The 13,538-nt window shown below is 35.4% G+C and overlaps 1 protein-coding gene across 2 annotated transcripts; it reads left to right on the top strand.

Moving 5' to 3' along the window:
* Positions 1-9,365: 9,365 nt before the first annotated feature.
* Positions 9,366-12,150, top strand: LOC103931062 (actin). Of its 2 annotated transcripts, none has more exons than XM_048583663.1 (5): positions 9,366-9,565; positions 10,184-10,246; positions 10,376-10,769; positions 11,168-11,781; positions 11,872-12,150. In XM_048583663.1, exons 2-5 carry the CDS (start codon positions 10,187-10,189, stop codon positions 11,935-11,937), a joined length of 1,134 nt encoding a protein of 377 aa, XP_048439620.1. In that variant the 5' UTR covers positions 9,366-9,565; positions 10,184-10,186; the 3' UTR covers positions 11,938-12,150. The 2 variants fall into 2 exon arrangements, with proteins under 2 accessions (XP_048439620.1, XP_009338750.2); XM_009340475.3 differs by having other exon boundaries at positions 9,367-9,565; positions 10,177-10,246.
* Positions 12,151-13,538: the final 1,388 nt, after the last annotated feature.

The following is a 13,538-nucleotide window of genomic DNA, read 5'->3' as shown; positions in this document are numbered from 1 at the left end:
ACATAACATGTTTGTTTGAGTGCTTCTGATCTCATATGAACTTTTGATGTATCTATATGCACGTGGCTTGTCATGGGACCACATATATTATAATTTTTTTTTTGTCAAATAATCTAATTTAACATCTCGTGATATTATGGAAGGTGCCTTGTTTATCATGCAAGCAAAGCATGGTTAAAATATAAATTTTAATAAACTGGGTAAACTTATGTTTAAAAATAAATAAATAAATTGGGTAAACTACATTTATTTCTTTAGGTTTGCGTGCAACTACAATCTTATTCAACATCGTTAAAACATTTCAATTTCATACATTTAGTTATTATTTCATTTGAGTTTCGTACAACAGTTTGGAAATCTGTTAAGTTAGTAGTTAAGTGACGATGTGGTAACAATGGGTTCCATAATTGTGCTAATGTGGTTCCCAACTTGTGCCACATGGCCAAACAACTAATAAGCATATTTGAGTAAATTACATTTTCTACTCTCATATTTGTGTTCAGTTGTAACATCACACAACATTCTTAAAACATTTCAATCTTCACTTCAATGTCATACATTGCTTAAGAAGACCCAAAAAAAGCTTGTGACTTACATGAAATGATGAAAAAATAAATGGAAGAAGAAGAGAGAAGCTAGAAAAGCTTTTGTGTTCTCGTCTCAAGCACACCTCAACGATCCCAGTAAATTATGTTAATTAAATTTACCGAAATAGACGTCGGTGAAGGACTTGTCGAAAGGTTGCTGGAGAAGGAGAGGGTGGACCATTTATAATTAAAAATTACTTTATTTGTTTTTATTCATGTGACACAAATTATGTGGGGTTCGCGACGTGCATAACGAAGAAACTGACAGAAATTGGGACGATGTATGACATTGAAATGGAATAATAAGTAAGAGTATGAAATTGAAATGTTTTAAAAATATTGTATGATGTTCCAATTGAACGCAAACTTAGGTTGCAAAACGTAATTTATCCAAATATTTTTTATTAGTTGTTTGGTCATTTGGCACAGCACAAATGTGGAACTCACTGTTATCACGTCATTACTTAATAGCTAACTTAATATATTTTCTAATGGTTACATGAAATTGAAATAAAATAGTAATTCAATATATGAGATTAAAATATTTAAACTGAACAAGTAAAATGTAATTTACCTCAAATTTTATTTTCTTTTTGGATTTATAAAATTTGTTTTAGTTTGAATGTCATGATTATAATTAATTTGTACCAAATAGTATCAAAGCGAGCTATAAACTCTCCTAATTTAAGACTTTCACGGATTAGTCTGTCCGATTTCGTTAGATAAAGTTGACATGGAAATGTGGATAATCAAACTACAAACAATTATAATTTAACTGGTTTTTAGCATGATAACCCGTGAAAAAAAAAATCTAAAAAGCTGAACAATTCTAACTGTTGAATAACACATAAAAAAATAGAATGTCTGTAACTTTAATAAATTTATGAACATCCTCATAGTAAAAAACCTATTCGCGGATACTAAAATTATTACAATTTAGTCATATAAGTCTTTCTTATTACTAAAAAAAAAAAAAACGCAAAACAAGCTATAAACTCAAATGTTTAATTAGGTATGTAAGCAAACACACCTAAATTTGACATGTATACTTTTGCATATGATTACACGTGATTTAAATTTGAAATATACAAGATATTTCAAAAGTATGTTGGAAAATTTCATCATGATCCCAAAAATAAAAAATGTAAAGTAGATGGTAGTTTTCGTGTAAAGGAATTCACCACCATAAGGGGGTGGTTGGAACCACCGGCTCACAAAGTGGGTAACAATAAATAAACTTGCCATCTAACTCCATGGGTTATGGAATATAAAGTCCTACGCTACTACTTCTACCATGCATGCAGTTTCATTTATACTGCGACAAACCCACATAATGAGGAATTGCTACTCCATATCGACATTATGTACACGCATATATATAACTAACTTTCTCCAATTAAGTCATGCATGGCACTACTGGACCTGGTTAGCATTTCACGAAGTTTGGGAAGGCAAGTATTAACTAACATGGTTGCACCAATATCTCCCATTTAGCTTGTGATTAACTTGTGTGAAAGATTTGTTGGCACGAGAAGTTTTTCAATACGACATGGTCATGTTACATACAAACCATATTGTTTTAAGTGTTCTAAAACTCGTTTGAGATTTTGCTTTTTAATAAGCACTTCTAGCTAGTTACAAGTGTTTTTATTAGAAACACGTTGGAGTTTTATTTATAACTTAATTGCTTATATCAAACAAAAAAAAAAAAAAACACTTGGGTGTGCATACTAAATAAGAACTAGAATATGCTTTTTTAGAAAGTGCTTTAAAGATTTAGAAAGACTTTTAAAACTCGTACGCATTTTTAAGTTTTTCTGTCCAACATAGTCAGAATCGTTTTTTGTAATCATAAAACACTTCTAGTCATTCCAAAAACAATTAGAAACAGACATTTGAAGCTAATCCCTTGATCTTCTATTTGCTCTACCTAAATTTGAATCAATTAAACTTGTCAACTACTCAAATTATAACGTGTAAATTAAAAGCTAAAGTACAGTTGAAATAGTCCCACCATAAATTATACATATTGGTTCTTAGTTTCTACTATCCATAAGTATTTCTAAAGGAAAATAAATAGGGAGAGTGGGTCACCTCTCTCCATTGGCCTAACCGAATAAAATTTCAACCAAGTCATTGACTAAATGAGCAAATGGGTGGATCTTATCGACCATCCCGGAGCTAAAAAAATACAAGGTGATGCTGTTGTAGCTTAGGATTCCTTCCCAAAACTCATGAAAAATAGAGAGAGGTTAGGATTTGGTAACCTTCCATTCCAAATCCAATGAGTTGATATAAACGATATGATAAATTACAGGGGACCCTCTAAAATTTACAATTCATGTTGCATACAATGTGAACGAGTCATGTGTCCAGTTTGGTCTTTACCTTCTAGATAGATATGCGCAGCTTAATCTCATTAATTAGACGAGTAAGACTTTCACGAAATGAGTTCTACTTCTACATCTCCTAATTTACACTTCTTATATACATAAAACACGAGTAAGTCAGGTGTCAATGATCATTTGATTTAATGCATGGCACATACGGTTTGAAGAAGATTGAGGTTCTACCATAAAATCAATTGGCAAAATGAGGAGTAGTTCAATTACTTGTAACCACATGCAAGGTATCTTTTCTCGATGTGGGATTAATACTCTCACCACACCCCTTACGTGTGATAACTTTTAAGCCTAGCACATGGATAAGACAAATCCGGTGATGTAAAGCACGTGTGACCGTTGGACTTTACACATGAGTCAACCCGCTTTGATACTATAGAGAAGGTTAAGGTTTCATCATAAAACCAACTAACAATATAAAGAGTAACTCAATTACTTATAAACACATGCAAAATACACTCTTTTCCCTATGTAAAATTAATACTTTTAACAGTTTTCGCTTTGTTAAAACAGATGCTCAGTTTAATCTCAAAGATGAGTCTTTCTTAGGAGATCTCAAAGATGAGTCTTAATCTCTCATAGAAGTATCGAAACCACCCACGTATTATAGCATACTTCTAGGTCTAATGGTAGAACACTTACTTATTCTACACCTTCGAAAAGATAATTATGCTGCATATAAGGTAGTTTTTTTGTTCAAGAAACTGTCTACAGTAGTTTGACAAAGCCGTTATTTATAGTTCAGCTCGCTTAATCCTCTGTTTTATTTTCATTCCAGTTATTTTTCTTTATCTAGTTAATTTGTTTGTTTCATCAATAATAATAATAATATCGATTCTCAAAAAAAAAAAAAAAAAAAAAAAAAAAAAACTCTTGCAAAGTTAGTAGGAATAAGTGCCCTCATTTCATTGGAAGTGTACCTCAAGAATTTGATCAAGTTCTTAAGTCTGAATAAGAATCACAAATGTTTTTCAATGTTGTAATAACTGATATATATTCCTCTTTACTTATAGGTAAGAGGTCTTAGATTCGAATTTCATGAATGACGATTTTGATATCAAAATAGGATGCCTATTGTATAGCTTAGCTAAACAATCCGCTTCCCTTAATGTTAAATATATCATTATACAAAACAAAACAAAAAAAATAAAAAAGAGCCACAAGTGTTTTTTACTGTTGCAATTAATTAAGTAAACGTTACAGAATATGGTAAGAAAGATCATCTGCTTGTTTAGTAACGATGGGAGGTGAAGTCACGTACAAAACAAAATGGAGGCAGATTGTCTATCCTTCTCATCTCTTCTTATTTGTGCGGTCACGGTTAAATAATGTTAACATTTTATATTCTTATTGTTTTTTGTCTTATTATTTCTATAAAAAAAAATCAATATAAAATGTTGACATGGCTTAACCGTGACCTCACAAAATAGAAAGGAATAGAAAATGCATCCAAACAGAAGGGCAGACAATCTGCGTCCAAACAAAATATAAACAAAACAGTGTACAGACTGCAGAAGGCACAAACTCGCATGGGGAATATTGTAAAGGGCTTATGCATATTCTTCATCATGATTTTGGCCCCAATTGCCAGGTTGCCAACCATGATCACCTCTCATGCTCCAGATTCAACACCCTTCTCACTCACTCTCGAGTCTTAACCCCACGAATCTTCATTGGAATTTGGATTATTAATTGATATTTCTTATTAACAACGCTGCCAATCACAACCCTACCCAGGATATTCCTAGCCTGGCTTGCTAGCTATATGACCCAACTTTTCTTGTTTTTTATTACAATATGGATGAATATCGATTTAGTTTATGAACTATACTTTAGTGAAAATTAGGTCATTGAATTATTTTTTCGATAAAATAAATTTCTAATTAAAAATTGCTAATTTCTTCCTTAATATTATATTCAAAGTTATTTTATCAAATTTTTCGTCAACTTAAGTCACTTGACACACTTTAGAGCGTAATACCGTCATTTTATCGCCTATAAGCCCTTAATCACATAGATTGTGAATCTAACATCTAATTTACCATCTAAAGTTAATTCCATACACTATTTCTTTATGAAAAATTACCAATCTCGCCTACAATGTGTATCATGTACAATTAACGTGACTTAAATTGACAAAAAAATTAAATATAGTACTTTCGAATCTAATATTAGGGATGTAATTAGGGGTGAGCAAACTAGTCCAGGACCCACGGGTTGGGGCGGTTCTTAAAATATGAGTGTATAGGCCTCCGGCCCGGCCCGTTTCTAGCATGTCTTAATATGAGTCATTCATAATCATCTATCCATTTATTCAGTTTCCCTTTCCCTCAATCTCTCCTCCTGGCTCCTCTCCTCTCACTCAGACGTCGATATCTCCTCCTGACTCGATCCCACCGTTCTAGTTCCGTCCACCGCCATCATCATTAGATCTCGATCCATGGTCATTGAAATCCTCTTTCGTCATTTTTCTTGTCAATTTATAGCGAATTCCTTCGTTTTTTTTGTGGCTTTAAATTCTGAATGCATGCAAGAAATTGGGAATGGGAATGCAATAGTGGTCAATGATCTGGTGCTCCTTGATTCTGCTATGTCTCACTCACTCACTCTCTCAAAATCAGTTTCTTTTTCTGTCAAACTCGAAGGGATTTTGTTGGGTTCTTGAATCTTGACCTCTGTTATGTTCCAATTTCAATTCTATTATTGAATTAAATTGAATTTGAATATATATGCATGTCTTGTGATAGTTCCAATTTATTTCTGTTCCTGGGCCTTGGCTGGGATTTGTCTTCAACAATTGCAGGGGGTTTGGTTCGTGGTCAGCAGAAAGGCTTTGGTGGCGGCAGAGGATTTAGTTGGATAGGTTTCTGTGCATGTGTTTTTGTTTTGGGCTCAACTCTTGGGTTGGGCTCTTCTTTTGTTGGGTTTTTGGAGATTCTTAGTTGTAGTGTGGTTGTTGTAAATTTGGGCCTCCAGTTGTGTTTGTAAATTTTGTGTTGGTAATAAAAGTTGAACCTTTTGACCAAAAAAAAAAAAAAAAAAACTATTCTAATTAAAAAAAAAATTGTTATTGGAGCCATGGACTCGACCCGAACTTGCCCGTTTCAAACAGGTCGGGTTAGGTTTGGTTCCAGATTCTGAAATTTCATTATTCAGCCCCGCCTGGCTCATTTCTTTTAAACTTGGGTTCGGTCCGGTCCCTTCAAAATTGGGCTTGACCTGACATGTGCCCAGCCCTAGATGTAATTGGCAGATTTATATAATTCTTGGATTGATTTTTTTTTTTTGAAAAAATAGTTTAGGGACCTAATTTTCACTCAGGTGATAATTCAATGACTAAATAGGTAGTTCACCCTTACAATATTATTGTGGCATGTACTCGTATTATTGTGAGATTCATAATGATGGTGCTATTCACATGCCTCTTTTTGCCTTCTATACACAATTTTCAATTTTTGGCCGTTTGATTGAAGAATTGAAGAAGATCAAATGACATAAATTAACAAGGGGTGTATGAGAAGTAAAAATGAGTATATGAACAACACCATCCATTCACTAACATCAACGGCTAATATGTATCTATGTATGTGCGTGTGAGCGATTATTATTACAGTTGATAGTATTTGTGGAGCAAAAAATGATCAAGAAAATTATTGAGGTGACACGTGGACTATTGGGTTAAAAGGACAAAATTGCCCTCGAGGCACACCGAGATTCCTATGCGCATGCAATGGACAATAACGGCTCAATCAAGGAATAGTCAAAGGTGATCAAAATGGTATTTATTCAAATCCCTTTCATCACTCCTCATCAAATCCTTATTCAAAAGGTAACTCCCAATTTTCCTATTTAATTTAGGATTAATTGTCATGTTAATTGCAAGATATTATTTCACATAATACCTTGCATTATTCACACAATTTCACCATATATGGCCGGTCACTATTCTCCAAATAGGGTCGGCCACACCACTATAAATAGCCCTATTCTTCCACTAAAAAGCTAAGTCATTTGCTACCCACAAACTTCTAAATATATTATTTTCAGAATTTTAACTTTGGCATTGGAGATTCTTCAGCCAAAGCCCCCACATTCATCATGGGCGTGTGAGGCTTTTGGCCTTAATCTTAGGTGTTATTATTTTGCAGGTGCATTTTCGTCAAAGGAGAAGACAACGGAAATTTACATCCACATTATTTATGTGTGTGTATGTGTGTGTAAGCAACTAAATAAACAGCTAACAGTTAATTACGTGCATGTAAGTGACTAGCTAGATAGTTGACAATCACGTATATACGTGTAACTACTAATTAACATGTGTGTCATATCCTATAACATGGATGGTACCATGTTAACAACCCGAAGTCATCAAATCAAACAAAGTCTCAATTGGTAGGTAGATTGAATATGTAGAGATTTCATTGCGTGTAAGTGACTAACATCAACAGTTGACACCTACTTAAGTGTACGTAAGCGACTAACATTAACATATGCACACATTCATTTATATGTGCGTGTAAGCGACTTAATACTTATATGCATGTGTGTTGTATAATACTATAACATAATACCAACAACTCTAGAATTCCAAAGTCATCAAATCAAACAAAGTGGTAGGTAGGATATATAGAGATTTGACTGAGAGTTAGGAATATTGAGCTCTATATAAAATTACTTTTCAAGGATTAATCAATAGAAAAACTAACGAAAAGTTCAAAAAAAATTTTGGTTTAATGAAAAATGACAAATAAAGGTGTAGTGAATAATACTAAAAAAGGGTAAAAATATAGTTTTTCATTCAAAGTGAACAATATTGGGAGTATTTCGTTAAAACTCCCTTAATCAATTGATCATGAACCTCACTACTTATCAATAATTAACAAACTACTTTGACAAAAAAATAATAATTAACAAATTAAACTGCCTAACCGATCCTCCATGAAAGTTGTCACATAGCTCGATCTCTCCATGCCCAATTGCCTATTTTGTGAACGATCAATACATGAAAGCATGCATGCACGTGTTATGTGGCGAATGGAGATTTGGGACCATTGCCCACTATCTTGTGTTGCTCGTTTGGTCATGACTTTTCTGTCAGGAAATAAGATCCAAGCCAACCCAACACATCTTCCATAATCATGACTTTATGTACCTTGTGTTGGAATTGATATTAGTAGTTCTTGGAATCTTACAACCGGTATTCTAAAGGCTAGTTCTACTCATGAGCTCTTAAAAATTTGTATTAGAGTCTAGTTTCATCACGCAATTCAGTTTAGACTTTTCATAATGCGCAACCTATAAACTGGAAGGCGAGTGAAGTGGCTATAAAGCAAGGAAAGAGCTGGCTGCCGCCGAATTAATATCGATAGAGGGGGCCAACGAGAGGACTTCGGGTCCGAAAGCGTGCTTTTGGCACCCTTTCCATACAAGCCTGTTTTTTAGGGACAAGTTCTACATTCATGGCCTCTTTAACATTCAATAAGTTGTGATTGAAATGCTTTCTATAAGACTTAGGGCTGGTTTGATATTGTTGTGTTTTGAAAAAAAAACTGTTTTTGCTGTGCTTTGAGAATAAGCAGCTGTGAAATAAAGCAGCTAAGTGTTTGGTAAACTTTTTTTGTGAAAGTGCTTTTGAAAAAAAAAAAATAGTATTATAGTGTTTGATAAACTTTTATGTAAAACAGATGTGAAAAAATGCTAGTTTTTCAAAGGTAGGTTTTGTACATTTGTGTTTTTGGCTTTTTTTCACCTAAAACTGTGAAAAAAAAGTTGAAGCTGAATGTTTACCAAACAAAAAAAAGTTCCCAGCGTTTTTTGATAGCCACTTTTTTCAGAATCATCTTAGTACCAAACTAGGGCTTAACTTGTCAATTGTAGACAAAAACAATTTTGAACCACGTTATTGCTAGATCATTGTGAGCGCTAGTTCATTATGAGTTTTAACTCACTCCTCCACTTTCTTAAATAGATAATATCATTTATTAAAAAAATAAAAAAAAACAAAACAAAACAAAACCGAATCAAACCGAAATATGTCAAAAATCCGGGCCTATAACATATCATTAGAAGAATGCATTTGAGATTCCGTATACAAATCAGGGGTAAAACAGATAGAATGCATTTGAGATTCCGTATACAAATCGGGGGTAAAACAGATAATCACCACAAAAGAATGGAAGACGGGGCCACCACTAAAAGCGGATGCCGCAGAACAACTGGATCCACAAGAGGCCCAGATCAGGGTGACGCGTCACGTGGACCGTAGATCCAGTCCCTTCCTACAAAAGAACGAACGGTGGGGATTCGGTCGGGACCGAATTTGCAGTGCATTTAAGTCGCATTTACTTTCGGGGCGGAGTTGAAATTTCATTTCGCTGGGCAAATTTGTGGATTTCCAATTTTTGTTTTTTCCGCTCGGGTTTTCGTGTCCGCCAGTCACGTCCGTGCCTTTATTGTTTTTTGTTTCCATTTCGAACCAACACCAAAGGCCCTCAAGGCGGGCACGACCAGTACCAGCAGCAGCTCATCCGAACCTCAAATCCCAAAACTCGCATTTTCTAGGGTTTCAAAGAACAGGTGACTCTCTCTCTCTCTCTCTCTCTCTCTACATTTTGATCCGGTTGTAATCTCAAAATTTTCAGGATTTTGGTTCGATTTTGGGTTTTCCCCGTTCGGGTGGTCCATTTTTGCTGCATTTGGTTTTGGGTTGTGATGTTTGTTCGGTCTGTGTACAATTTGGTAGATTTGTGCCTTGATCTGTTTATTTGTAGGTGATGAGGGGTTTGCATTGCTGATTTTTAATTTATTTTTGAAAAAAATATAAAAAAATTTGCCTAGTTTTCGTAGAGCCGAGAAATGTTTTTGAATTATGTTTGGATTATTATTTTTTAAATAAACTGGCATTATATTTATGCTTTTTTTGTTTTGATTTTCTTATTTGGGAATTGGGTTGGAGTCGATTTGGTGTTATCTGTTTATGTTTGTTAACTTCAATCTCTGTTGTATGTGCACCAATGGAGATCAATGTTGATTTCTATGCAGCCTTCTGTTTGTCTGAGACAAGCGATAATTCCATTCAATGTGATGCATATTGTTTTAATTGTTGTGTTGTGGATAATTTGGGTTTTTAAATTTTGTGTTGTGGGTAATTTGGGTTTTACAATTCGATGCTGTTTATTTGCTTGCACAAAGTAGAAGATGGCGGACAGCGAGGACATTCAGCCTCTTGTCTGTGATAATGGAACGGGAATGGTTAAGGTATGCGAAACAGATTTCCATCCCAGCCTTTAGAATGTATAATAGAATATCAATCTGTATGTATTTTAACTGGTATGAATCTAAGATGTTAGAAAGTGGATTTAGTTTGATTGAATCATCGTTGTATAGGCTGGATTTGCTGGAGATGATGCTCCAAGAGCTGTGTTCCCTAGCATTGTTGGTCGCCCACGTCACACTGGTGTTATGGTTGGAATGGGTCAGAAAGATGCATATGTTGGGGATGAGGCTCAGTCCAAGCGTGGTATCTTAACCCTGAAGTACCCAATTGAGCATGGAATTGTGAGCAATTGGGATGACATGGAGAAGATTTGGCATCATACCTTCTATAATGAACTTCGTGTTGCACCCGAAGAGCATCCAATTCTCCTGACTGAAGCACCTCTCAACCCTAAAGCAAATCGTGAGAAGATGACCCAGATCATGTTTGAGACCTTCAATGCTCCAGCTATGTATGTAGCCATCCAGGCCGTGCTTTCCCTCTATGCCAGTGGTCGTACTACTGGTAAGCTATTCAATCAGATTTGATAATGCACTAACTCCTTTCTTTATGGAATTGTTTTTATGTTGCATAAATTGGTTTGGCCTTGTCGATAAACAAGCATTTTACGGTTCAGCCTAAAATTTTCAAAAGAAAAAAAGGTAGGCGACTACCTTTAAATGGGTTCATAGTAGATAAGATGGGCATATGCAATTTGTTTGGGAGTGATTTTGAAATATTTGGGATATAGTTTTATCTATGAGAATGATATTGGGTAAAAATATCATTTTGGGTTTGCTTAGATCAGCAAATTGTTATGGTAAAATTATGGTATTTTGGGTTTGCGTTTGAACGGAGGTCCAGGTTGCTAGTGCAGAAGCCATTTCAACTGTGATTCATGTTTTCTATGTGCTTGTGTGCAGGTATCGTTCTTGACTCTGGAGATGGTGTCAGCCACACAGTCCCTATTTATGAGGGGTATGCTCTTCCGCACGCCATCTTGAGGCTTGACCTTGCAGGTCGTGATCTGACTGATGCCTTGATGAAAATCTTGACTGAGCGTGGCTATTCATTCACCACCACAGCAGAGCGTGAAATTGTGAGGGACATGAAGGAAAAGTTGGCCTACATTGCTCTTGACTATGAACAGGAATTGGAAACTTCTAAAACCAGCTCTTCTGTTGAGAAGAGCTATGAGCTACCTGATGGTCAAGTGATCACTATTGGGGCAGAGCGTTTCAGATGCCCAGAAGTCCTCTTCCAACCATCCATGATCGGAATGGAGGCTGCTGGTATTCATGAGACCACTTACAATTCCATAATGAAATGCGATGTCGATATCAGGAAGGATTTGTATGGCAACATTGTTCTTAGTGGTGGTTCGACCATGTTCCCTGGAATTGCTGACCGAATGAGCAAGGAAATTACTGCATTGGCCCCAAGCAGCATGAAGATCAAGGTGGTTGCCCCACCAGAGAGAAAGTACAGTGTCTGGATCGGAGGATCTATCTTAGCTTCCCTCAGTACCTTCCAGCAGGTTTGTTTCTTAATACATTTACTTAGTTTTCTTGTGCAAACTGCTCGTCAAAGAGATTCTTATCGGAAATCCGATTCTGTTTGAGTGCAGATGTGGATTGCCAAAGCTGAGTACGATGAATCCGGTCCCTCAATCGTGCACAGGAAATGCTTCTGAGAACAATCAATGATAGGCGGAGTGATGATAATGGAAAGAAAATGCTGCTTGCATTCTTGCTCTCTGGTTTTGTTGTCCGTTTTTATTTCGCTTTATATTACTTAAATGTCTGGATGACTTTGTAGGTTTACCGCTGGATTATCTGTAATTTTGCTGAATATGTTTGTATTCACAGTGATCATCGACTAATCCCCCTGCAAGTCTTTTGGTAGAGTGTTGGTTCTGTTTCATCTCATTTTTTCTTGCTTATGAAATTTCTCATGTGCTAATGATGGAAGTATTTGTCGACCATTTGTTCCCTTGCTTCTTTCTTTTATTCAAGGAAACTTTAACGAAAAGTTTTCAGTACTGTTTATTTTAACGAAAAATCACATTTTACACTAAAAAGTCAATTCTGGTACTATTCATTTTACTTTTTATTTTGTCCTTATAGTTAAGATTCAGTTTTAAAACCTTTTTTTATTAGTTTCCTTTTATTCAATTGGGATACTGAAGAAGAATGGCTCATAGATAGCAAACCCGGATTACGTTTGTAAAGGGTTCGAGTCATTCCGTTGTAACCGGAAAGAGACTAATCAGTGGTAAGAGTTTCCAGGTTGGACGAATGGAAAAAAATTAGGGCCCTATTTGGTATTCTATTAATTTTTTTCTTTTCATAAATCTTGAAAACTTGAATGCACTACTCAAAAAACGCATTTTGTATTTAACTTGTAAACTATTTCAAATCTTAAGGGATGCAAGCTAGACAACCCAATGATTTGTTTGTACAAAAGCATCAGGTGGCGGTGGTTGAGGGAGGAGATCGGGATTGGGATGAGAACTTTTCGTGGAAAGGGTTGGGCTAAGTTTATTTTAGTTAAAGACCATGCTATAACTTTATTTAAATACATAAACTTAAATTTTAATGAAAAACTCTTAAACTTTAATAAAAATGACAAAAAAACTTAAATTTTAATGAAAAAAAACATAATTTTAATATTGAAATTTTTTTAAAAAAAAACTAACGCGCCGTACTACATTGTTTATGAAATTTACTACATTGTTTATTAAATTTACTACACCATTTATGAAACTTACCATATTGTTTATGAAATTTAACGGTACTACATTGTTTATGAAACTTAACGGTATTGCACTGTTTATGAAACTTAACAGTACTGCACTCTTTATGAAACTTAACAGTATTGCATTGTGTATATATGTATATTATTTCTTTTGCCTTAAGTAGGTATGCGTGAAATCTATGTGACATCCCATATCGCGCCGAGTGAGTGATCCTTATATGTATATTCCCATCTCTACCTAGCACGAGGCATTTTGGGAGCTCACTGGCTTCGGGTTCCATGGGAACTCCGAAGTTAAGCGAGAAGGAGGCTAGAGTAATCTCATGATGGGTGATCCACTAGGAAGTTGCTCGTGAGTTCCCAAAAACAAAACCGTGAGGGAATGGTAAGTCCAAAGCGGACAATATCGTGCTACGGTGGTGGAGCGGGCTCGGGAAGTAGTCCCCCCCGGGCGGGGATGTGACAATTGGTATCAGAGCTAGGTTTCGATCCTGGGACCTGTGGGCTTGCGCCAGGGGAGTGATCCTTATATGTATT

This window comes from the organism of the source record quoted next, unplaced genomic scaffold (assembly GCF_019419815.1).
Source record: "Pyrus x bretschneideri cultivar Hongxiangsu unplaced genomic scaffold, Pyrus_bretschneideri_v1 Contig2, whole genome shotgun sequence".
NCBI classification, from domain to species: domain Eukaryota; kingdom Viridiplantae; phylum Streptophyta; class Magnoliopsida; order Rosales; family Rosaceae; genus Pyrus; species Pyrus x bretschneideri.
The sequence above is the reverse complement of the archived record's forward strand: the minus strand, read 5'-3'. Positions and strand labels throughout refer to the sequence as shown.